Source organism: Phyllobates terribilis, unplaced genomic scaffold (genome assembly GCF_046119375.1).
Source record: "Phyllobates terribilis strain yellow unplaced genomic scaffold, ASM4611937v1 Scaffold_7__3_contigs__length_470593459, whole genome shotgun sequence".
Lineage (NCBI taxonomy): Eukaryota > Metazoa > Chordata > Amphibia > Anura > Dendrobatidae > Phyllobates > Phyllobates terribilis.
This window is the reverse complement of record NW_027362767.1, coordinates 308,221,238-308,246,373: the sequence shown is the minus strand read 5'-3', so window position 1 is coordinate 308,246,373 and position 25,136 is coordinate 308,221,238. Positions and strand designations below refer to the sequence as shown.

General features: G+C 45.9%; 1 protein-coding gene across 5 annotated transcripts in view; it reads left to right on the top strand.

Moving 5' to 3' along the window:
* Nucleotides 1-25,136, top strand: part of TENM1 (teneurin transmembrane protein 1) — a 1,319,062-nt gene that overhangs the window by 1,263,154 nt on the left and 30,772 nt on the right. For all 5 annotated transcript variants that reach the window (XM_073641092.1, XM_073641091.1, XM_073641090.1 and 2 more), the window contains 2 exons: nucleotides 15,446-15,618; nucleotides 17,957-18,192. In XM_073641092.1, coding sequence (XP_073497193.1) covers nucleotides 15,446-15,618; nucleotides 17,957-18,192 — 409 coding nt within the window. The remainder of the gene's footprint in view (nucleotides 1-15,445; nucleotides 15,619-17,956; nucleotides 18,193-25,136) is intronic.

Genomic DNA, 25,136 nt, shown 5'->3' with positions numbered 1-25,136 from the left:
GTCTCCCGAGCACTGTTGGCCTAAGCAGTGAATGGAAGGCTTTCCAAAAATTATGAGGATCTGCAATGCCCCTTACAAGAGCCATGTGTGGCACCCCAGGGGTCTGGTCACCACAGTAATAGAGATATTACCTTGGAGAGCAAGTGGGAGGTTTCCTGGTCAGGATCCCTTAAACATGCAACATCCTCCTGCCCCAATCCTGGGAGGGGAGAATTCTGCCCTTATAAACTGGATCTGGGGCGGGGTTGAGTGAGTCAGAGAACAGTCAGAGTCAGAGTGAGAGCAAGGGAAAGTAACAGCAAGGAGCTCTGTAGGAGCTAGGAGCTAAAGACCAGGGGCTGGAAGCTGAGCAGAGCTCGCCCTGGCAGAAGACAATAGGAACCGGACACAGGAGTCCGAAGCTTTGAGGACTTATATATCCAGCAGCAGAAACCAGCCGGCAGGGGATTTCAGGTCCTCTGGCCATAGAAGCCCAGAGGCTCAGTCACAAGCAAGGGACCAGCACCGCCGTCGTGGAGCGGAGGCTAACAGAAGGTCCCAAGTCACCAGCCATACGGGTGAGCACTACACGGTACACTCAGGGACGTGGGCTACTTCTACCCGCTTTCAGCAAGGTAGCCAGGAAGAGTGCAGACAGACGGGGAGGCCTACAACTCCACCTGGCCAGGGGAACTCCTGCTTGCTCACAGACTGACCAGGCCTCTTATGCTAGCCAGTACTCCCGGGAGGGTCTACCTTATAATCATCAGTAAAGACCCTGAACTGCACTGCAAAGACTCTGAGTCGTTCCTGCTGCGCTCGTGCACCATCACCCCCATCATTCACACTCACTGCCCTGAGGCTATACTCCTCCCGAGGGGAGTTTTCCCATTCTATGCTGCGCACACAACACCAGCCTCAGCGGTCTGCCTCGCAGCGGTGGTACTCCCTGACCGCAATCCACGGGTGGCGCAGTCGGACAATTAACCTCAAAACCTAAGAAAGACTGCCACTGGTTTGACCAGCCTGAGCCACGGGAACGGGTCACCGCCACGGAGACTACAGACCCCAGAGACCCGGCACCGGGTATTCCACACACGTGTACACACGGCCCAGGGGGCGCGTCACATGCAGTATAGCATATTACAAACATAAGTCCCATTATTGGTGAGTGGGTGTCCCATAGTATTTGCTTATGCTTTCCAAGCAAAAGCTGCCAAAAATTAGGACGGAGCAACTTGCAATGCCCCTTACAAGAGCCATGCAGTACAGCATATTACAAACATAAGTCCCATTATTGGGGAGTGGGTGTCCCATAGTATTTGCTTATGCTTTCCCAGCAAAAGCTGCCAAAAATTAGGACGGAGCAACTTGCAATGCCCCTTACAAGAGCCATGCAGTACAGCATATTACAAACATAAGTCCCATTATTGGGGAGTGGGTGTCCCATAGTATTTTCTTATGCTTTCCCAGCAAAAGCTGCCAAAAATTAGGACGGAGCAACTTGCAATGCCCCTTACAAGAGCCATGCAGTACAGCATATTACAAACATAAGTCCCATTATTGGGGAGTGGGTGTCCCATAGTATTTGCTTATGCTTTCCCAGCAAAAGCTGCCAAAAATTAGGACGGAGCAACTTGCAATGCCCCTTACAAGAGCCATGCAGTACAGCATATTACAAACATAAGTCCCATTATTGGGGAGTGGGTGTCCCATAGTATTTGCTTATGCCTTGCAAGCAAAAGCTGCCAAAAATAAGGACGGAGGAACTTGCAATGCTGGCACCCTGGTGGTATAGTGGTGGTGGAGGCTGAGGATAAGGAGAAGAAGATTAAACAGCGGAAATGAGGAAGCGTATACCCATGTGTGGGTGTGAAGCGGTGCATGTGAATACACCTCCCGAAATAACACAGTGGATTTGACTTTATGTTACTCTGCTGTCATTTGGTGGTGATGAGAAGTCTGGCCCAATCCAGCCCTTGTTCATTTTGATAAGGGTCAGCTTGTCAGCATTGTCAGTTGACAGGCGAGTGCGCTTATCAGTTATAATTCCCCCAGCGGCACTAAAAACACGCTCCGATAACACGCTAGCGGCAGGGCAGGCCAGGACCTCCAAGGCGTACAGAGCGAGTTCATTCCAAGTGTCCAGCTTGGATACCCAATAATTAAAAGGCACAGAGGAATCACGGAGGACGCTGGTACGATCGGCAAGGTACTCGCTCACCATCTTTTGAAACTTTCCACTCCTTGTGAGAGTACCCCACGCCTCAGGGCCTGTAAGCTGGGCGGGTGTCAGAAAACTGTCCCAGAACGTTGACCGTGTTCCCCTGCCGCTGCTGGATTGGAGTTGCATCTCTCTCGCCTGTACGCCTTGGTTGGGCAACGAACTGTGACCTCTGCCGCTAGCGTGTTCAGATGGAAATTTTTTTAAGAGTTCTGCAGCAAGGGCCTTCTGGTATTGCCCCATTTTTGTAGACCTCTCCACCTCAGGAATAAGAGAGTGAAAGTTCTCCTTGTAGTGGGGGTCTACAAGTGTCACCAACCAGTAATGACTGTCACCCAACAATTTGACAACGCGAGGGTCACGGTTAAGGCAGCGTAACATAAAGTCAGCCATGCGAGCCAGACTGGTAACGGGCAAGATTTCCGTGTCCTCATCAAGATGACGACTGACCCTCCTCTCCTGCTCCTCCTCCTCCTCCTCCTCTTCCTCCTCCCCCCTGTCCTCAGGCCACCCACGCTGAACCGACGGTATGACACTTGTACAGGTACTACAGTCTACAACGCATGATATCAGCTCCTGTTTTTCCTCCTCCTCCTCCTCCTCCTCTCCCTCATTGTCCCCCAATGCACGTTGGGATGAGATGAGGCTGGGCTGTGTGTAATCGCCCGCTACGGCTTCTTGATCCATCTCATCATACTCTGGCTGCAATGCCTCCTCTTTAATTCTCTGCAGAGAGCATTGCAAAAGACAGACAAGTGGGATGCTGACACTAATGATGGCGTCATCGCCACTCACCATCTTGGTGGCCTCCTCAAAGTTTGTCAGGATGGTACATATGTCAGACATCCAGGTCCACTCCTGAGGTCTTATGTGTGGAGTCTGACCTGAATATCGACGGCCTTGTTGCAGCTGGTACTCCACAACTGCTCTCTTCTGCTCACAAATCCTTTGCAACATGTGGAGGGTAGAGTTCCAACGTGTGGGGACATCACACACCAGTCGGTGTGCCGGAAGCTGCAAACGCTGCTGCAACACAGCAAGGGCGGCGGAAGCTGTAGCCGACTTGTGAAAAGGCGGCGTACTTTCACGAGCAGACCTGGCAACTCGGGGTACGATTTAAGAAACCGCTGAACCACGAGGTTAAGCACATTATCCAGGCATGGTACGTGTGTGATCTCACCTCGCCTCAGAGCCGCCATCAGGTTACGGCCATTGTCACACACGACCATGCCGGGATGTAGGTTCAGCGGTCTCAGCCACAGATCTGCCTGCTCTTTCACAGCTGTCCACAACTCACAAGCAGTGTGAGGTTTATCACCTAAGCTTATGAGTTTCAGCACAGCCTGTTGCCGCTAGGCGGAGGCAGTACTGCAATGCTTCCAGCTTGTAACTGATGTGGTGATATCTGAGATGGAGGCTGAACATGAGGAGGAGGAGGAGGAGGATGCGCAGGAGCTGTACACTGTGGGGGCAACTCTGACTGACATAGGGCCCGCAATCCTCGGTGTGGGGAGGATGTGTTCGGTCCCAAGGTCCGACTGGGTCCCGGCTTCCACTATGTTTACCCAGTGTGCCGTCAGAGAGATGTACCGTCCCTGGCCACAAGCACTTGTCCACGTGTCCGTTGTCAGGTGGACTCTCCCAGTAACTGCGTTGTTGAGGGCACGGCAGATGCTTTGGGATACGTGCTTGTGTAGTGCGGGGATGGCACACCGGGCAAAATAGTGTCGGCTGGGGACTGAGTACCGAGGAACGGCCACCGCCATAAGATTTCGGAAGGATTCCGTCTCCACCAGCCTAAAAGGCAGCATTTCCAATGCAAGCAGTCATGAAATGTGCGAATTTAGGACTGTGGCCTGTGGGGCGTTAGCTGCGAATTTCCGCTTTCGTTCAAAGGTCTGGGATATGGACAATTGAACGCTGCGGTGGGACGTGGACATTGATGCTGTTTCTTGAGAAACTGCCATAACAAGTGAAGACTGAGAGGAGGGGGCATCTTTACATGCAGTATGGACAGGGGATTGCCTTGCACACACAACAGGGGGTTCTATTGCACGCACAACAGTGGAAGAAGCAGTGGTGACACCCGCTGACACGGGTCGTGGACCCTGGGTTTCGCCCCACAAAGTCGGGTGCTTTGCTGCCATGTGCCTGATCATGCTGGTGGTGGTCAGGCTGGTAGTTTTGTCACCCCTGCTGATGCTGGCATGGCAGGTGGAACATATGGCCATTTTGGGGTTATCAGCAGAGTCTTTCAAAAAATTCCAGACTCTGGAAGACCTACCGCTTGTACTGGCAACGTCCCTCGTGTTGGTGTTACGGGGAACGGTTGCCTGCCTTCTGTCTGCGGCCACCACACTGCTTCTTCCTGCCTGTTCGGGTACTCTGCCTCCCTCCCCCTGTGTGCTGCTGGCCTCACTCTGCATGTCCTCCTTCCACGTTGGGTCAGTTACTAGATCATCCACCACCTCCTCCTCTTCCACTTGCACACCACTATCCTTCTCCTCACTTCCTGGCAATTATGTCTCGTAATCGTCCACCTCTTGTGACAGATTGCCAACGTCGACTTCCTGTGGCCGTGGCTGTTCAAATATTTGGGCATCGCAACATGGGATCTCCTCTTCCACCACTTCAAGCGTATCAGGCGAGGGGCCCAAATATGGAAATGGACCAGTGAACAGCTCTTCAGAGTGTCCAAGTGTGGGATCACTTGCTGTCTGACGACACTCGGCATGGTGGGAGGAAGGAGCATCAGGGTGAGGAGGAGTATGCGGTCGAGACTCACGGCTACTAAGAGTTGACCGTGTGGAAGACAGACCGGAGGTGGTGGTGCCCAGGTAACTGGAAGTATTATCTGCTATCCAATTAATAACCTGTTCACACTGATCAGTTCGCAATACTGGTGTTGTTCTGTGCTTCCCTAGTAATTCGGTCAAGAAGTGGGAGTGAGAAGATGTGGCTGTTGGTTGTGGCACATTTTAACCTTGGCCACGGCCCCGTCCTCTGCACGAACCATCACTAGAACGTCCACTTCCACGTCCCTTGCCACGCGCCTTGCCCATTGTAAATGAAGTAAAATAGCTTACACTCGCACTATCAATGGAAAAAGGGTAATAAAGAGTAGATTAGAACCGTGGAAGAGGAAAACCACAGTTATTGTTTACTGGGGTATACCACACTTTTTTAAATAGAGATATTTGCGGCTGAACAGTGAGCGACACACTCAAACTGCTTTTTTTTTAGATACCAAAGGCCCAAAACTGGATAGTACAGCGATTTGACCCGTGGAACTGTGAAACCACACTGGGATGTCGGGCCTACACAAGACTATTTTCAACAGATATATTTTTGTGTCACAACAGTCAGGAGACACTACTGTTTTTCTTTACGGAAAAAACTACCAAAAGCTGAATAATAGAGATTTTTTACCGTGGGATGGCAAAACCACAGTTATTGTTTACTGGGGTATACCACACTTTTTTAAATAGAGATATTTGCGGCTGAACAGTGAGCGACACACTCAAACTGCTTTTTTTTTTAGATACCAAAGGCCCAAAACTGGATAGTACAGCGATTTGAGCCGTGGAACTGCGAAACCACACTGGGATGTCGGGCCTACACAAGACTATTTTCAACAGATATATTTTTATGTCACAACAGTCAGGAGACACTACTGTTTTTCTTTACGGAAAAAACTACCAAAAGCTGAATAATAGAGATTTTTTACTGTGGGATGGCAAAACCACAGTTATTGTTTACTGGGGTATACCACACTTTTTTAAATAGCGATATTTGCAGCTGAACAGTGAGCGACACACTCAAACTGCTTTTTTTTTAGATACCAAAGGCCCAAAACTGGATAGTACAGCGATTTGACCCGTGGAACTGTGAAACCACACTGGGATGTCGGGCCTACACAAGACTATTTTCAACAGATATATTTTTGTGTCACAACAGTCAGGAGACACTACTGTTTTTCTTTACGGAAAAAACTACCAAAAGCTGAATAATAGAGATTTTTTACCGTGGGATGGCAAAACCACAGTTATTGTTTACTGGGGTATACCACACTTTTTTAAATAGAGATATTTGCGGCTGAACAGTGAGCGACACACTCAAACTGCTTTTTTTTTTAGATACCAAAGGCCCAAAACTGGATAGTACAGCGATTTGAGCCGTGGAACTGCGAAACCACACTGGGATGTCGGGCCTACACAAGACTATTTTCAACAGATATATTTTTGTGTCACAACAGTCAGGAGACACTACTGTTTTTCTTTACGGAAAAAACTACCAAAAGCTGAATAATAGAGATTTTTTACTGTGGGATGGCAAAACCACAGTTATTGTTTACTGGGGTATACCACACTTTTTTAAATAGCGATATTTGCAGCTGAACAGTGAGCGACACACTCAAACTGCTTTTTTTTTAGATACCAAAGGCCCAAAACTGGATAGTACAGCGATTTGACCCGTGGAACTGCGAAACCACACTGGGATGTCGGGCCTACACAAGACTATTTTCAACAGATATATTTTTGTGTCACAACAGTCAGGAGACACTACTGTTTTTCTTTACGGAAAAAAATAACAAAAGCTGAATAATAGAGATTTTTTACCGTGGGATGGCAAAACCACAGTTATTGTTTACTGGGGTATACCACACTTTTTTAAATAGAGATATTTGCGGCTGAACAGTGAGTGACACACTCAAACAGTTTTTTTTTTTAGATACAAATAACCCAAAATGGATAATACAGAGGTTTGAACCGTGGAAGTGCAAAACAACACTTCTATTTCTCTAGCCTACACCAGACTATTTTCAACAGTTATATTTGTGTCTGAAAAATCAGAGACACACTTTTTTTTTGGGGGGGGGGGGGACACCAAAAGGATAATAAGACGGGTATTTGTACAGTGTGAAGGAGGAAAGAAAAAGGAGGATTTAGATGAAAAAAAAAGGATTTTTCCTGGCCCCCGACACCTGGTGCTAAGTCCAGCAATTTCAGCAACAGGAGCACACAGGACTGGAATGCAGCGTTTGCTGGTATAACCACTGTGTCTCCTATACAGCCTGCCTGCCTGGTATCTGGGATGGATATTAGTCCTGAAAAGGACTGTTTGTTTGTTCTGGCAGCCTTTACAGACCCTACACTAACTATTTCGCAGTTTATATCTCTCCCTAAATCAGCAGCGCTGTCCCTACACTGTCTAATCCGGAGCGACTGTGTCCAAGATGGCGGCGCCCCGTTTTAAATACTCGAGGTGACGCTGTGCGGCTAGCCAATCACTGTAATGCCCACAACCAACATGGCTGCAGCATTACAGTGACTGGCTGGCAATCCCTGCATGTTCATTGGCTCTGTAAAGAGCACCAAACATGCAGGGCGGAGACCCGAGCTCCTGCCCGAGTAACCCGGAAATGCTCGGTGCTCGCCGAACATCCCGAGTAGCGTGATGCTCGGGCGAGTACCGAGCAGTGTCGAGCATGTTCGCTCAACACTAATCCTAATTCATCATCTGCGACTTTTCAAAATGTGTCAACATTTTTTCCCAATTGTACTCCAGTACTCAAGTGGGGAACAAAGTCTGACTATTTTATTGTTTTTGCACAGTTTAACACCATAGCATACCATTTTAACCCTTTAACCATTTTCCATTTTTGCGCTTTCGTTTTTTGCTCCCCTTCTTCCCAGAGCCATAACTTTTTTATTTTTCTGTCAATGTGGCCACGTGAGGACTTTTTTTTTGCGGGACGAGTTGTACTTTTGAACAACACCATTGGTTTTACTATATCGTGTACTGGAAAATGGGAAGTAAATTCAAAGTGCAGTGAAATTGCTTTTGCAGTTGTTTTTTTTTTTGTTTTGTTTTTTACAAACTTCACTAAATGCTAAAACTGACCTGCCATTATGATTCTCCAGGTCATTACAAGTTCGTAGATATCAAACATGTATAGGTTAATTTTTATTTAAGTGGTGAAAAAAAATTCAAAGTTTGCTAAAAAAAAAATAGCGTCTCCATTTCTCAGAATCTGGGGCCGGATGAGCACTTACTTCTTGTGCACCGAGCTGACACTTTTATTGATATCATTTTGGGATAAATGCGATCTTTTGATCGCCCGTTATTGCATTTTATTGCAATGTTGCGGCAACCAAAAAAATGTAATTCTGGCGTTTTGATTTTTTTCTCATTACACCGTTTACCAATCAGATTAATTATTTTTATATATTGATAGATCGGGCGATTATGAACACAGCGATACCAAATAATGTGTATATTTGATTTTTTTATTGTTTTCTTTTGAATGAGGTGAAAGGAGGGTGATTTAAACTTTTATATTTTCTAAAAAATGTAAGATTTTTTAAAAAAAAAAATTTTACTTTACACTGGATTTAATAGTCTCTATGGGAGACTAGAAGCTGAGATCTTCAGATCGCTGGTGTGTAGCAGAAATGCTCACTGGCAATGAGTGCCAACCGCTGGGCAGAGCTTATGGCCTCCCAGCAATGATATGCCATCCCATCGGCGACCCACGGTCATGTGACATGGACGCCGATGGGCGGAACTTATGACGTCCTTCAGCCGCAGCCATGTTAAATGCGCTGTCAGAGATTGACATCGGCATTTAACATGTTAACAGCCATGGGTGGATCGCGATTCCACCCGCGGCTGTTAGGGGTACATGACAACTAATCAGATCATCTGTCATGTCCCCGGAAATGTGCAGGCTTCGGCGATGAGGGACAGACCCGACATGTGCCGTACATGTAGGACACATTTCAGAGAGGGGTTGAAGCTTATTGAATGGTTGGTGTGACCTTTTTTCCAAAATCATGCGAAAAAGCAGGGAAGTCAAGAAATAAGCATCTTTGTCCCTGATTCATCATTTGATTTGCAATTTTTTTTTTTGCTTTGTTTTTTTCTTTTTTCTTTTTGTTTTTGCAGGTTAACATCCCACAATGAGTTTTCGGTGAGTTTTTGACGCTGTGTATTAAGCACAACATCTTACAGTTCCAGGAAAGTGGATGTGATTTACAGTGTCTTGCGAAAGTATTCACCCCCTTGGCATTTTTCGTGTTTTGCTACCTCACAACCTGGAATTTCACTGTATTTTTTTTTTTGAGGGTTTGCATCAGTTCATGTAAAGAACATGCCTACAACCGTGAACATTTGGTTTTCTTTTTATTATGAAGCAAACAACAAACAGGACAGAATAACTGAAAACTTCAGTTTGCATAACTATTCACCCCCCCCCTAAAGTCAGTACTTTGCAGAGCCTCCTTTTGCTGCAATTACAGCTGCAAGTCTCTGAGCTTTCCACATCTTGCCAGTGGGATTTTTGCCCATTTCTCAAGGAAAAACTGCTCCAGCTCCTTCAAGTTAGATGGTTTCCTCTGGTGAACAGCAATCTTCAAGTCTGACCACAGATTCTCAATTGGATTTAGGTCTAGGCTTTGATTAGACCACTCCAAAACATTTACATGTTTCCCCTTAAACCACTCGAGTGTTGATTCAGCAGTATGCTTCGGGTCATTGTCTTGTTGGAAGGCGAACCTCCGTCCCAGTCTCAAATCACTGACAGACTGAAAAAGGTTTTGCAGAAGAATAACCCTGTATTTCTCATCATCCATATTCCCCTTGACTCAGACCATTTTCCCTGTCCCTGCTGCCAAAAAATATCCCCACAGCATGATGCTGCCACCAGCATGTTTCACTGTGGGGATGGGTTCTTGCGGTTATAAGCTGTGTTGGTTTGACACCAGACATAGCGTTTACCTTGAACAATTTCAATTTTGGTCTCATCTGACACAGCACCTTCCTCCTTACATTTGGTGAGTCTCCCCATGTCTTTTGGCAAACTCAAGACAAGACTTACAATTTTTGTGCATAAATAAAAGCTTTTTGCCGCCTCTAAGGAATCTACAGCTTATTGTGGTCATATGGACAGATACTCCAGTCTCTGCTTGGGAACTCTGCAGCTACTTCAGGGTTACCTTTGGTCTCTGTGCTGCCTCTCTGATTAATGCCCTCCTTGCCGGGCTGAGAGTTTTGGTGGGCAGCCCTCTCTTGGCAGGTTTGTTGTGTTACCATGTTCTTTCCATTTGATGATAATGGATTTGATGGTACTCCAGGGATCATCAGAGATTGGGATATCTTTTTATAACCCAACCCTGACTTGTATGTCTCAACATATGTGTCCCTGACTTGTTTGTAGATCTCTTTGGTCTTCATGGTGTTGTTTGGTTAGTGGTGCCTCTTGCTTAATGGTGTTGCAGCCTCTGTGGCCTTTCAGAAAAGGTGTGTATATACACACACACATATATATATGACAGACCATGTGACACTTACATTGTACACAGTTGGACTTCCTTTCAATAAGCATGTGACTTATGAAGCAATTGTTTGCACCAGAAATTTTAGGAGATTCATGGCAAAATGGTTGAATATATAAGCACATGCCAATTTTAAGTTATTTGACCCCATAAATTTAATTTATGCCTACATTTTTCTCACTTCACTTCACCGACTTAGACTTTTTAGTGCTGATGCATCACACAACAAATCAAATTACAAAAATATTTAAACACAGGTTGTAATTATTATTATTATAGCACCATTAATTTAATGGTGCTTTACATGTTTAAAAGGGGTATACATAGCAAACGACAAGTTCAATAATTTGAACAAAAGCGACTCCGAGACTGGTACAGGAGGAGAGAGGACCTTGCCCGCGAGGGCTCACAATCTACAAGGGATGGGTGAGGATACAGTAGGTGAGGGTATAGCTGGTCGTGCAGTGGTATGGTGGAGCGAGGATTACTGCAGGCTGTAGGCTTGTCGGAAAAGGTGGGTCTTCAGGTTCCTTTTGAAAGTTTCCACGGTAGACGAGAATCTGATATGTTGGGGTAGAGAATTCCAGAGTAGGTGGGATGCACAGGAGAAATCTTGTATGTGATTGTGAGAAGAGGAGATAAGAGTGGAGTAGAGAAGGAGATCTTGTGAAGATCGGAGGTTGCGTGCAGGTAAGTACTGGGAGACTAGGTCACAGATGTATGCAGGAGACAGGTTGTGGATGGCTTTGTATGCCATGGTTAGGGTTTTGAACTGGAGTCTCTGGGCAGTAGGGAGCCAGTGAAGGCATTGACAGAGAGAAGAGGCCTGGTGAATAGCAGGGGGGCAGGTGGATTAGTCGGGCAGCAGAGTTTAGGATAGATTGCAGGGGTACGAGAGTGTTAGAAGGGAGGCCACAGCGCAGGAGGTTACAGTAGTCAAAGCAAGAGATGATGAGGGCATGCACTAGGGTTTTTACAGTTTCATGGTTGAGGAATGTGCGGATCTGGGAAATATTTTTGAGTTGGAGTCGGCAGGAAGTGGAAAGGGCTTGGATATGAGGTTTGAAGTAGAGATCAGAGTCAAGGGTTACCCCAAGGCAGCAAGCTTGCAGGACTGGGGAGAGTGGACAGCCATTGACTTTGATAGATAGGTCAGATGGGGGGGTTGAGCGAGATGTTGGAAAGATGATGAATTCAGTTTTATCCATATTAAGTTTTAGGAATCTAGCAAAGAAGAAAGATGAAATAGCGGACAGACATTGTGGGATTTTGGTTAGTAAGGAGTCGATATCAGGTCCAGATGGGTAGATCTGTGTCTCGTCAGCATAGAGGTGTTACTGAAAGCTGTGTGACTCTATGATCTGTCCCAGGTCGAAGGTGCAGATGGAGAAGAGCAGGGGTGCTACAACTGAGCCTTGGGGGATACCAACAGATAAAGGGCGAGATGAGTAGGTGGTGTGTGAGTGGGAGACACTGAATGTCCTGTTTGTTAGGTATGAGAAGATCCAAGATAGGGCCAAGTCTGTGATGCCAAGAGATGAGAGAGTCTGTAGTAAGAGGGAATGGTCTACTGTGTCAAAGGCAGATGACATGTCCAGAAGGAGAAGGACATAGTAGTGTTGCTTGGATTTGGCAGTTAGTAGGTTGTTGGTGACTTTAGTCAGGGCAGTTTCAGTGGAGTGGTGCGGTCAAAAGCCAGATTGGAGGCGGTCAAAGAGGGAGCAGGAGGAGAGGTGGGAGGACAGCTCGAGATGGACGTATTGTTCCAGTAGTTTTGAGACATAGGGGAGAAGTGATATGGGGCGATAGCTAGACAGAGAGGATGGGTCAAGGGAGGGCTTTTTGAGGATGGGTGTGATTGAGGCATGTTTGAAGCATGAGGGGAAGACACCAGTTGTTAGTGAAAGGTTGAAGAGGTGGGTAAGGGTTGGGGTGAAGACTGCGGTAAGGTTTGGGATGAGGTGGGATGGGATTGGGTCAAGTTCACAGGTGGTGAGATGTGACTTGGAGAGTAAAGAGGAAATTTGATCTTCCATGATGGAGATAAGCTGGTTTTGGAGGAGGAGACTAGAGTAGTTGTGAGGAGGGACTGTGGGGACTTATGGCAAAAGTTTTGTCTGATGGTGTCAATCTTCTGCTTGAAGAATGAGGCAAAGTCTTCAGCTGAGATCAGTGGAGAGGGAGGGGGAGCTGGGGAATGGAGGAGAGAATTGAAAGTACTGAATAGCTGTTTAGGGTTGTGAGACAGGGAGGATATGAGAGATGAGAAGTATGTTTGTTTTACTGCAGTGAGTGTGGACCTGAAAGTAGTGAGGGCTTGTTTGAATGTGATGAAGTGCTCGTTGAAGTGAAGTGGAGCTCTTTTCCATCTCCGTTCAGCAACCCTTGAAGCCCATCTCAGTTCTTAAAGCCCCCGTCTCACATAGCGAGATCGCTAGCGAGATCGCTGCTGTGTCACGGTTTTGGTGACGCAACAGCGACCTCACCAGCGATGTCGCTATGTGTGACACTTTGCAGCGATCAGGCCCCTGCTGTGAGGTCGCTGATCGCTGCAAAGTGTCCTGGACCATTTTTTGGTCGTTGCCCTCCCACTGGTCAGCACACATCGCTGTGTGTGACCAGCGGGAGCAGCGATCAGGCTGGTAACCATGATAAACATCGGGTTACTAGGGGCACACGCGCACTTAGTAACCCGCTGTTTATCATGGTTACGAGCCTGCTAAAGTGAGCGGTAACCTCCCGCTCAACGTAGCAGAGTGGTAACCATGATAAACAGCGGGTTACTAGGTGCGCGTGTGCCCCTAGTAACCCGCTCTTTATCATGGTTACCAGCCTGCTCCTGCTTCAGCAGGCTGGTAACCAGGAGCAGGACATCGTGGAAAGATTCTTTCCACGATGTCGCTGCTCCCCTGATCGTTGGTGAGCCTGCCTGTTTGACAGCTCACCAGCGACCACATAGCGACGCAGCAACGATCCCAGACAGGTCGTATCGTTGTCGGGATCGTTGCAGCGTCGCTAAGTGTGACGGGGCCTTTAGTCAGTCTGGTGTGCCAGGGTTGCCTGTTGATTGTGCGAGCTTTGGTATGTATGAGGAGGGTGACCAATTCAAGAGCTGCAGCTGTTGTGGTGTTATATAAGGCAGCAGCATCTGCATCGCGTAAAGAATTTATGTCTGTAAGAAGGAGGAGGGATTCAGAGAGTGAGTGTAATTTGAAGTGTTTCAGATTTCTGCGAGGGTGTGCAAGTTTCTGGGTGGGGATTGTGGACCTGGAGAGGAGAGGTGAGAGAATGTGAGTAATTTATGGTCAGAAAGAGGGAGAGGAGAGTTAGAGAGGTTGGCTAGGGAACAGAGGCGGGTGAAAATGAGGTCCAGTGTGTGGCCATCTTTGTGAGAGAGGGTGGAAGACCATTGAGCAAGGCCAAAGGAGGAAGTGAGGGATAGGAGCTTAGAGACAGATGAGTGGGAAGTGTCAATGGGGCTGATGAAATCGCCCATGATGATAGTGGGGATGTCAGCAGAAAGGAAGTGAAGTAGCCAGGTGGTGAAGTGGTCTAAGAAGGTGGTGGCTGGCCCTGGGGGCGGTAAACGACAGCCAGTTGGAGGCTAGAGGGGGAGTAAATGCGCATGCAGTTGTAATGTAACAAAATAGGTAAAAAGTTAAGGGGGTGACTACTTTTGCAAGCCACTGTATAGAATAGAAATCTCTTGACACTGTGCTTTTTATTTACTTGGTGCAAACTGACCTGTGGTGCGTGTTTGAAATCTGCAACATGACAATTTCTCTTACTAGTGTGCTGAGTTTTATGTGTGGATTTTCCACATAGAATTGCATTAGATGCAGAAAATCTGCAGGTAAAAAGAAACATATGCATTTTTAATACATTTCCGCTGCGGGAACTCACTAAAAATGCATGTAATCCGCACATGACCAGAACAATATAGTTTTGTCAATGCCAAATACCAGGAAATATCAAAAACAAAGCAGCTTTATTTAAAACATCACACACCAAAAAGATTAAAAAAAAATGGAAGTGTCAAAAAGGCAAAAATAAAAAAACGCAACTAATCTAATTTACCTAATAGGTGCAGAAAATCAAAAACAAGCCAAATATTCATTATGAGAATGGAGCCTTACACACATGGGAGAAATTTGCTCAGCTAAATTTGCCATAAATCTGTCACAGTTTGCTCTAAAGACTTGCATAAATGCCTCACAACACGCTTAGGGCCTAATTTTTCTTTTGTGTTTTTTAAGTCACTTTTCTTTTATATCTTGTAGTTTTTGTTGCCATTTTTTACCACCAAATTCTTCAATGTTATGCAAAGTGAAAAATGTTCTTTATTATTTTTTCTTATACCTTACATGATTCTTTAAAGTGACACGCGCAACTCAAATATTTGCATAAAAATATGTGGCCCAGAAAAACTAACTGGAGTACAATTGTGCAAAATTTTTGTAATAATTATTTTCTCATAATTAACAAAATCTGATGACACTTGGACCACACTCAAAATAATCTGTCCGTTTTTCTCGTATGTGAGAAAAACAGGTGTCTGAATGAGGTCTTAGTCATCTAGTAACAGCGTCAGAAAATCAGCTTTCATTCATTTCTAGGAAAAACTGGTTATCTAGTTAGATCCCACTGCTGCATCCTTTTGTAAATAAAATTCAATATATCAATTTAATGATTTTTACCATTGAATCCACAAATAAACTGTGTTATAAAAGTTTCCAATTAGCTTTCTACCATAGTGTAGTAATGACTATCGTCAGTTCTATATGAATCCCGCCTATCGAGCGCAATGATCTCCGTGAATTATGTTCGCTAATAAACACGTGTAAATGAAACCTCAGATGCTGGTAAGAAACTAATGTCATTCGTTTGTTTTCTTTTCTATTTTAAGGTATGACCCTGAAGGACATTTAACAAATGCAACCTTTCCAACTGGGGAAGTCAGCAGTTTTTACAGCGATATGGAGAAATCCACCAGGGTCGAACTTGACACTTCAAACAAGGAAAATGTTATCACCACCACTAATATATCAGCAACAAGCATTGTATATGCTCTAAGGCAAGGTAAGGAAAAAACAACAATAGCATTCAATGTTAACAAGACATGAGCTCCGACATTGACCGAAGGTCAGGTGTCCACTATTTAGTAAAGTGTACCATTATATCCGTAAGGACTGATGCAGGAGGAGACCAGGAACTACATCAATCTACATAATTGACACCAGGCACACAATGGTTCCCATTGACTATAATTTGGTTTGTTTGGGTTTTCAGCAAGATGTTTGCCATTTTACGGGACATATCGGAGGTCATTGTTGAGCTTATTTGTCCAGATCTGCAACAGAGTATCCAATATTACAGATGTGAACATAGGCTAACTAAAGTCATAAAATGGATACTCAGCTTTTGTTTTCACATTCTGGTCCAACATGCAGTGACATACAGTTAATAATGGCATATGACATGACAGTTGTAGGGCCCATGAGTAGGGGGGGACCAAGTGATGAATAACACCGGGCCCAACCTGTTGTTGCAATTTCAATGTTATATTTATCTGCTGTCGGCTCCCCGTGCCACCATTCAGCTTGTGAGTTCGAGTCTCTGTGCCGAAGGCAGGATGACATCACTAGATTGTACCTGCTGTGCAGAACCTCAGTCCACACACTGCACAAACTGGAGCAGCACATTAGGGAAATGTGTATGGAGCTGTAGGGGGCATCATACTCTCTATGAGAGACTGTTGGTGACATCATAATGTGTGTTAGGCTGTGTTGGACCATCATACTGTGTGGGGGGGCTGTGGAGACATGATACTCTGGGAGGATCACTATGGGGGTATCATAATGTTTGGAGAGGTCATATTGTGTTTGGGCAACTGTGGGGGACATCTTACTGTGTGTGGGGCTGTAGGGGCCACATTACTGTGTAAGTGGAGACATCATACTGTGTATGGAGGCTGTGGAGACATTATACTGTGTGTGGTGGCTGTGAAGTCATCATACTGTGTGGTTGGCTGTGGGTACATCATACCGTGTAGGGACCATCATACTGTGTGTGTGTGGGGCTGTGGGTGCCATCACATTGTGTGTGGGATGATGTGGAGGCCATCATACTGTGTGTGGGTGCAATCATACTTACTGTAGGGCTGCTGGGGACATCATGCTGAGTGTGGGGGCTGTGGTGACATCATACTGTGCTTCATCAAGTGTGCATTTGGTCAGTATTTCGTCTCTAACTGCGGTACACAACAAAATAAAAATATCTAATCAGCTGGTTTTGGCTTCATTGCTTTTCTGATTTTAATCTTTTTAATATTACTCGCATCTTCCCGACCCAGTTTGCCTCACACTTGGTCAGCAGTTTTATAGTACTCCTTATTGGCACTAACAAAGTGCCTAATGAAAGTATGTAATATCAGAGCTCAAACATCCATCATTAAAAAGAATCTGTCAGTAAAACCACCCCCCCAACCAAATATATATATGTAAATTCATCAACACCTTTTTATCTTCTATCTGTTGCTGCATTCCAGAGTAATTTGCATTGTGAAATGTGAAAATGAAGAACAAGTGCTTTGGGCATTTGAGCGCCTATGGAGCCTTTACCTCCCTAGGTTGTTTCCCTGCCTAGTACTATCTTTTTTAGCTTGATTGATAGCTAACTGTCTGATTTCCTTGCCTGATGTCACACAGATGTTGAGCTATCAGTCAAGCTAAAGATGCTGGTGCAGGGCGGTGAAACAATCTGAAGACAACTCTGAAATGCTGTAATGTTTCAGGGAAAACATACTTCAGAAAACCAGCCTGGAGTGATGCGACTAAGCTGACCAGTCCGAGGCAGGTCTCGATGGCTTCTCCCTGATCCCCTTTACGGACAGGTCTCTACCTTTATTTGTTGTCATTGCATAAATTTATTTGAAGCACTGGTTCTCAAAGAGAAAAGCTGAGTTTTGCGTCTTAAGGTGTGTTCACATTGAGATTTTCCAGGCTATTTTGGAGCAGAAACCTCCAAAAACCACAAGTTTTGATTGAAGAGCTGGAAAGTTTCTGTTCCAAAAACGTCTGAATAAAACTCACTGTAAACACATCTTTTCAGTCAGTGCACCATGGGAGAAAATATGCAAACTAGAACAAAAGAGACTATGATAGTATTATTCTGCTTGTTAAAGGTCGGACATTGAATTACAAGGTATACCTCTCTTCGGTGATACTTGTGAAATAACCTCTTTGCATACTTTCCTCCCATGCAGCTTTGTTTGTAAGACACCATATTCAGCCGGTCTCTTCAAGGAAAACCATCACTTCCCAACTACTGTCATATGAATAGAATGTTTCCCTCTACATACATAGAAGACAAAACTGCATGGTCATCAGTTGACGATAACTTCCTTATATATTGGCAGAAAACAATATTAACACCTATCGAGTGAACCCCGATGGCTCTCTCAGGGTCACCTTTGCCAGTGGAATGGAAATCAGCCTGAACGCAGAGCCCCACATACTGGCAGGAGTGGTCAGTCCAACTCTGGGTAAATGTAATATCTCTCTTCCTGGGGAGCACAGCCCAAATCTCATTGAGTGGCGACAACGTAAGGAGCAGAACAAAGGCAATATCTCCTCTTTTGAAAGACGCTTAAGGGTAAGGCTTTGTCTCTGTCATATTACTACCTTGCTGTAATAAATTACAATCCTTCCGCTGTGTTCTTGCTGTGTGGGAAGAACCAATTTGTTTTGTGCACTGTAATTGCAAAACAGGAATCATCTGGTGGTTCTACGTTGTGAATTGACTTTGAGAGCTTAAAGAGAAACGATAAACCTTGGATCTGATATTTGATTCCGTTTCATACTCTTTTTTTATAGTTTCACAAATTCACTTGACGTTTGCCAAGTGTAAAAGTAAATCTATTCTTCTATAAACAAGAAAAAAAGAGTAGCAGAACCAATCCAATGGCACATAGGTGCAGACTAGTGATGAGCGCAACTGCTGGTTACTGGAGTTTGCCTAGGGTGCTTGGGTATGCACCGAGTATCGCGGGTGCTTGAGTGGCATGTTCGAGTCCCCCGGGGTCTCATGTTTCGTGGCTGTTAGACAGCCAAAAAGCATGGGGGGATTGCTTGACTAACATGTGCGATCCCCGCATGTTTTGTGACTGTCTAACATACGCAAAACATGAGACCCCGGGGGCTCGAACATGTCACTCAAGCACCCGCGATACTCAGTGCATACCTGAGCACCCTAGGCAAACTCCAGTAACGAGCACTTGCGCTCATCACTAGTGCAGTCGTCACTGCATACAATTATCCAAAGGCAGCACTCCCTTATGTTTGCAGAGAAAAATGGTGGACTTTATTCCATGCCTTTGTATGCAACATTTCAGTCTCATACAGGACCTTGCTCAAGCAAATCTCATGTAGAACTGAAAAGTCACATTCAGGGGCTGACATGTCATTGGTGCAACCTGTGCTGCCGTACAGAGGTCCAAGATGTAAAGGGGCCCATTTACTACCCCAAAGCAGGTGGAATTGTGCATTATGACGAGCTATTGAATGGCAAAGGGCCCATGTAATGTTCTTGCACAGGGGCCCTCTTTTTTTAGTGTCCACTCCTGGACAGTATTTTGTAACTACTGAAACTGGAACTGTCTCTAATCGCAGCATTTTATCCCTTTAGATGCTGCAGTCAACAGTGACCGCAGCATGTAGGTGGTTAGATAGACACTTGAACCATAAGTGTTCATAAGAACCAGCGTAGGGTATCCAATTCTTTATTTCAAAATTGCCGTAAGGCAAATAAACCTTAACTAAAGATTCTATAACAATTAAAGTATAACCTTTATTATTTAACTCTTTAATAACTAATGTGCAAAATTAAAAACACAAGTTTGTGTTGGTCATTCCTTACAGGAATTTTCCAAATACTGGAATAGGACTTTTTGATGTTCACAACAGTGAAGCGTGGGGAGTCTCTCATCAGAGAACTCAATGTAGTTATTTTATTTATGAAGAGTAACTCCTAATGAACAATGTCTCACAGGGATTTGCTATCCATCCCCTTCAATAATTCAATCTGTCCCTCACGGAATAACCTCCATTCAAATATTACTAACTGGTATTGCTATATTTTGTCGTATATTCAATCAGTGTATCAATGGTACGGTATATAGCTAACTAACCAGTTGCCAACTAACTGATCTAATATCCCCTACTGTTCCACAGAGCTTGTTGTGATTAGTCTTTAATTCATGATATTATAAGTAAATTTCAGTATATGGTGTGGCCGCGAACCAGCACCTTATTCATTAGTATGGACCAACTATGAAACATTGCTAGTAAAATTTACCAGCTGCCTCCCCAACATGTTTCACCATCACTGGCATCATCAGGGGATTGAGGCTGGTTAGTTGGCAACTGGTTAGTTAGCTATATACCTTACCAGTAATACACTGGTTGAATGACTATATAAGACAAAATATAGCAATACCAGTTAGTAATATTTGAATGGAGGTTATTCCGTGAGGGACAGATTGAATTATTGAAGGGGATGGAGAGCAAATCCCTGTGAGACATTGTTCATTAGGAGTTACTCTTCGTAAATAAAATTTTAATTTTGCACATTAGTTATTAAAGAGTTAAATAATAAAGGTTATACTTTATTTGTTATAGAATCTTTAGTTAGGGTTTATTTGCCTTACAGCAATTTGTAAATAAAGTTAGATAGACGCTGTCATACCATCACATTCCGTGACTCGATTGTGAGATGCCGATGGATCGCCATTAGTGATGAGCGAGCGTGTTCTATTAACCCTTTGGCAAGCACCGAGTATGTTGGAGTGCTCAGCATTTCTTTTAATGTCGCCACGCCTGCAAGTGTCATGGCTGTTTGACAGCTGTCACACATGTAGAGATAGCCAGATAGCTGTCAAACAGCCGTGACACTTGCAGACACAGTGGCATTAAAAGAAATGCTGAGCATGCCAAAATACTCGGCGAGCACCTGACCATGCTCACCGAAAGGGTTAAAAGGGACATACTTGCTCATCACTAATTGCCATAGTAAATTGGGGCCTACTGAAAATCATGTGGATAGAAAAAAAAGTAGAACAATTGGAAGGAGAGGAGAAAAAAATGGAGTGAAAAAAAAATTGCTGCATCCTAAAGGGGTTAACCGACCAGAATAACAGCAGAAAAAAAATGTTTCAACATGGATCCCTTTAAAAAACAATGCAGACCTCTATATCGATCGGGTGTTGAGAGGTTTTGTGACGCCCCCTCCCTATTACCAAGGGGACCCACGGACCTCCCTTCAAAAACAGTTTAAGAACTTTACATCTTCCCCTATAAATACAGGTGATTTCTTTTCACCCATGTAAATAGTAGCTACATACATTTGAGGCCTCACAGTGGGGCTTTCCTTTGCTTGTCTATCTGCTTAGTTTGTACAATGATGGATTACACTAGTGTTGACAGGCACAATATTATAGTACTAAAAAAATTGCAGCACAGACACATATTTGCACAAGTGGTTGTTTTTGTTCGCCTTTTTTTGTTATGTGATGGTAATTTATAAATGGGTTTTTTTTGTTTTTTAAATTAAAAATGTAAAGTTTCTAGACAAAGTAATTTCTTTACTTCTAAAACAATATGTGGTAAGAAAAGAACATGTGTTGCTTAGAGATGTGCGGATCTATCTGCTACTTATTGATTTGAGAATTCAAACATTTTGCCTTTTTATTCACAAGAATCTCAAATATCACACACTGTTCCAGACTCGGAAAGAGTGGGCTACTAACATCAGGCACAGCCACGTAGGCTTCCCCATAATGCCTTCCAGCTATCACCTCACATGGTCCAGCGCAGCCAATCAAGGGGGATTATAACAGTGACTATAAAAGATAAGGGCCAGCCAAGCAGCAGCATTTTAGAATTTTACAATGTAGGGATAGGAGGTTAGAGTGCACAGTTCATTACTAGTGTTCAGCGAGTATGTTCTATTAATCCTTTCGCCGAGTATGCTCGGGCCGAGCTCCGAGTATTTACAGCTGCTCGGTGATATGTTTCAATCGCTCCCGTGTGCATGATTTGCGACTGTTTGACAGTTTTAATACATGTGAGGAATGTTTATTTCTTACACATTCCTCACATGTAATAAAACTGTCAAACAGTTGCAAATCATGCACACGGGAGCGATTCAAACATATCACCGAGCAGCTGTAAATACTCGGAGCTCGGCCCGAGCGTACTCGGAACAGAACATACTCGCTCAACACTATTCATTACACATAGGAATGGAAAAAAGGGCTATACTGTTTAAGGTCTACTACTGCAGTGATGAAGAACATTGAAATGGAAGTGGTTAATAAATGATGATAGAAAGATTGAGTGATATAGGGAGGTGCTGGACCTACATAGTCATGGCGACTTTGAATTGATTAATCTGTGATATACTGCTGTTACTTCCAGTCATCTGGGTAGTGAAGGGAGAGAATACAATCACCACTTATTCACTGCATACAGTGAGCTCGCTGTATTCAATCACCTGCACATTGAGTGACAGCTTGTGTGCAGAGCAAGCTGTTAATCAGTGTAACAGGGAGAGATTTCAGGACACTCACTGTGTAGAGAGTGGAAATTGTAACAGCTCCCTGCAGTGCCCGGATGACTGCAGGGGGGATGACGCGCCCCCTGGGCCGTGGGGTACTCGGTGCCGGGCCGGTCGTTGCTAGGGGTGATGTCACAGTGGCGGTGACCTGGTCCGTGACCCAGGGAGGTCAGTAAAAAGGGGATTTTATAGTTTTTATGCACAAAGTTTGTGACGCCACATAAAACACATAAAACATTTTTCAACAGGTTACAGCACGATCTGCAACCGGGTGTCCATTCTCTTTATCAAGGTGCAATTCAGTGAACATGAGGGACCCGTCCGAAAACCCTCAACGTAGGCCCTGGGCGTGGCTGCCACGCCCAGGGCCTAAGTTGAGGGTTTTTGTTCTGAGGTCATTTGTTGCTGCATAAAACCAATAAGGGGCATTTTAAGAAGTGCAACTATTTACAGCGGAAAGTTCTTTGGTTATTCACCGTCCATAACCTGATAGTCTTTTCAAACGGGTAACTATTAAACCTTGAATACACACAAGTTAACTTTGTAAACTGGCAGGGTTGTACCCTTCCAGGTAACTATAAACAGTTTAAACAGGTTAAGGCTGTGTGCCCACGATGCGTTTTTTAAGCGTTTCCACAGCAGCAAAAATGCTGCAGAAACGCTTAAAAAACGCATGGATGAAGGCCTGCCATGTTCCCCAATGATAATCCGCATGTGCTGTGCACATGCTGCGGACATTTCCGCTGCGGATTATCATTGCGGAAAAAAAACGCAGCACTACCAATTATTTTGCGGAAGTGCTGCGTTTTCGCCGCCATTGACTTGCATTAGACCGCATGGATTACGCATCACTGTATACGTAGATGCACATTCCATGCGTTCTAATGTGCAGACGGTACCCAGGTCTAGAGAAGAGGAGACTCTCCACCGGACCCGGGTACCATAGAAAACTATAAAAAAAAGAATAAAATAAAAAATAAATATATACTTACCTTCTGGCGGCCCGCGCTGCGCTCCACCTCTCATGCCGGCAGTTTGCAATGTACTGAAGGACCTGCGCTGACGTCAGAGTCATGTGACGGGTCACGCGACGCTGACATCGGCAGGTCCTTTAGTGTACCGCTGCCGGCAGCCGGGATGGTGAAGCAAGACAGCGCGGGCAATCGGAGGGTAAGTATAGACTTATTTTTTTATTTTTTGACATTCTCTCGGGTCACGCTATATAAATCCATGCTGTTTGCATGGATTTATATAGTGTGACGAAGTTGACAAGCACTTTCCAAGTGATGCTAAAATCGCTTGGAAAGCGCTTGTCAACCCACATGCAGAAATGCAAGTGAAGAACGCTTCACTTCCGCATGTCCCTGGCAGGAAAACACATGTACAATCCGCATGCGTTTTTTTTCTGCCAGGGAGATGCAGAAACACTCAGGAAAAAATCCTGAGCATTTCTGCATTGTGGGCACATAGCCTAACAGGGATGCTCCCTCCGGGGGCACTCCTGGTTCCTGCAGGCTGACCCAGCCAGGTCTTCAGCCTTGCGCTGTAGGGGCATGTCTCTCCTTTTCGCCACTCGATATACTTGGAGGGCATACCAGCCGCGCTCGCCCTTGTGACGGGTAAATGTGACGTAGTCACCGGGGTAAAGGTCTCGGCCGGGATGCCCCTGTTGGAGGTGGGGTTCCACATCCCGCCGGTTCACGAATACATATCGATCGGTGTGCGGCTCCCTCACAAAGCCCCACCCGGCGTCCAGATCGAACTTGACTACGATCCCCTCCAGACGGGGACTAGGGGTGGCAGCTCTTGCTTGGCGGGCCCGGGTTTTGGCCACCATGTCCCGGGCCTCCATCCGTTCCCACCGCACCAGCCGGTCGTGACGCTCCCGCTCCAACTGCAGGAGCTCCCTACTGCAGTGCTCTTCCCTCCAGAGGGCCTGGGCCTGCGTCTCCCTCGGGAACCCTATGAGGTCCCCTTCTTGGTTATCCCACCGGAACTCTTGTCCTCCTGGGCAGGTAACCGGGGGTGCAGGTGCAGGTGTTAGCGGGGGTCCTTGCTGGTCCTCATATCGGGCGGACCAGTCGTAGGTGGTGTTTCCATAGACCCACTCGGGTGCGGAGACAGGTGGCTCTGGTAGGGGGCCCAGGAGCATGTCGGCGGAGCAAGCGCCCGGGATCAGAGTTTCCGCCAGGGGGTCTGGGAGCCAGTCAGTGAAATAGGTGCCCAGGACGGGAGATTCCGCCTGGAGACCGGGGAGCAGATTGGCAGAGCAGCCGCCCGGGATTGGAAGTTCCGCCAGGGAGCCCAGAATTAGGTTGGTGGAGCAGGCGCCCGGGATCGGAGGTTCCGCCAGGGAGCTCAGGAGCAGGCTAGCACTCTCAGCGCCCGGGACAGGGAGTCTCTCCTTACCTGCTCCCGCGGCCGCGCTTGTGCTGTCCTCTGCCTCCTGGCTCCGTTCAGGTTCCTCTGGGGCTGGGGCGCTGCTGGTGGAGTGCAGCACTGGCTGCTGCCGGATCATCAGCTGCTCCTTTTTCCAGCCGGCAATGGCGTCCTGCTGGGCCCTCTCCATTCTCCGGCCCAGCTCCTGGATTTCCGCCTGGAGGAATTCAGTATCCTCCAGGGATAGCTCTGCCATGGCCTCCTCCAAGGTGAGAGGCCTTGCCGCTTGCTGCAGACCATGGATGGGAGCTGGCTCCTGACTCTCCATCTTGCCCTCCGGGTGCGGTCTGTCTGGACTCCTGGAGACTCCGCCCTGTCTCCCAGGTTTCTTCTCTCCTCTCCCCTTTCGAGGGCGGTTCCATGGCAACTTGCTGTCGGACCCACCTTGGGGCGGCCCCCCCAACTTGATAGACACATCCACATACATGGTCACTGTTGCTCGGGGCGGGCCTCGCTTTTGGCGCCATTCTGGAACCCAGCCCACGCTAGGAGGCGGTTTCTTGTTGTCTTTTGGCTCGCACATAATGGCACCCGTTCTTCTGGGG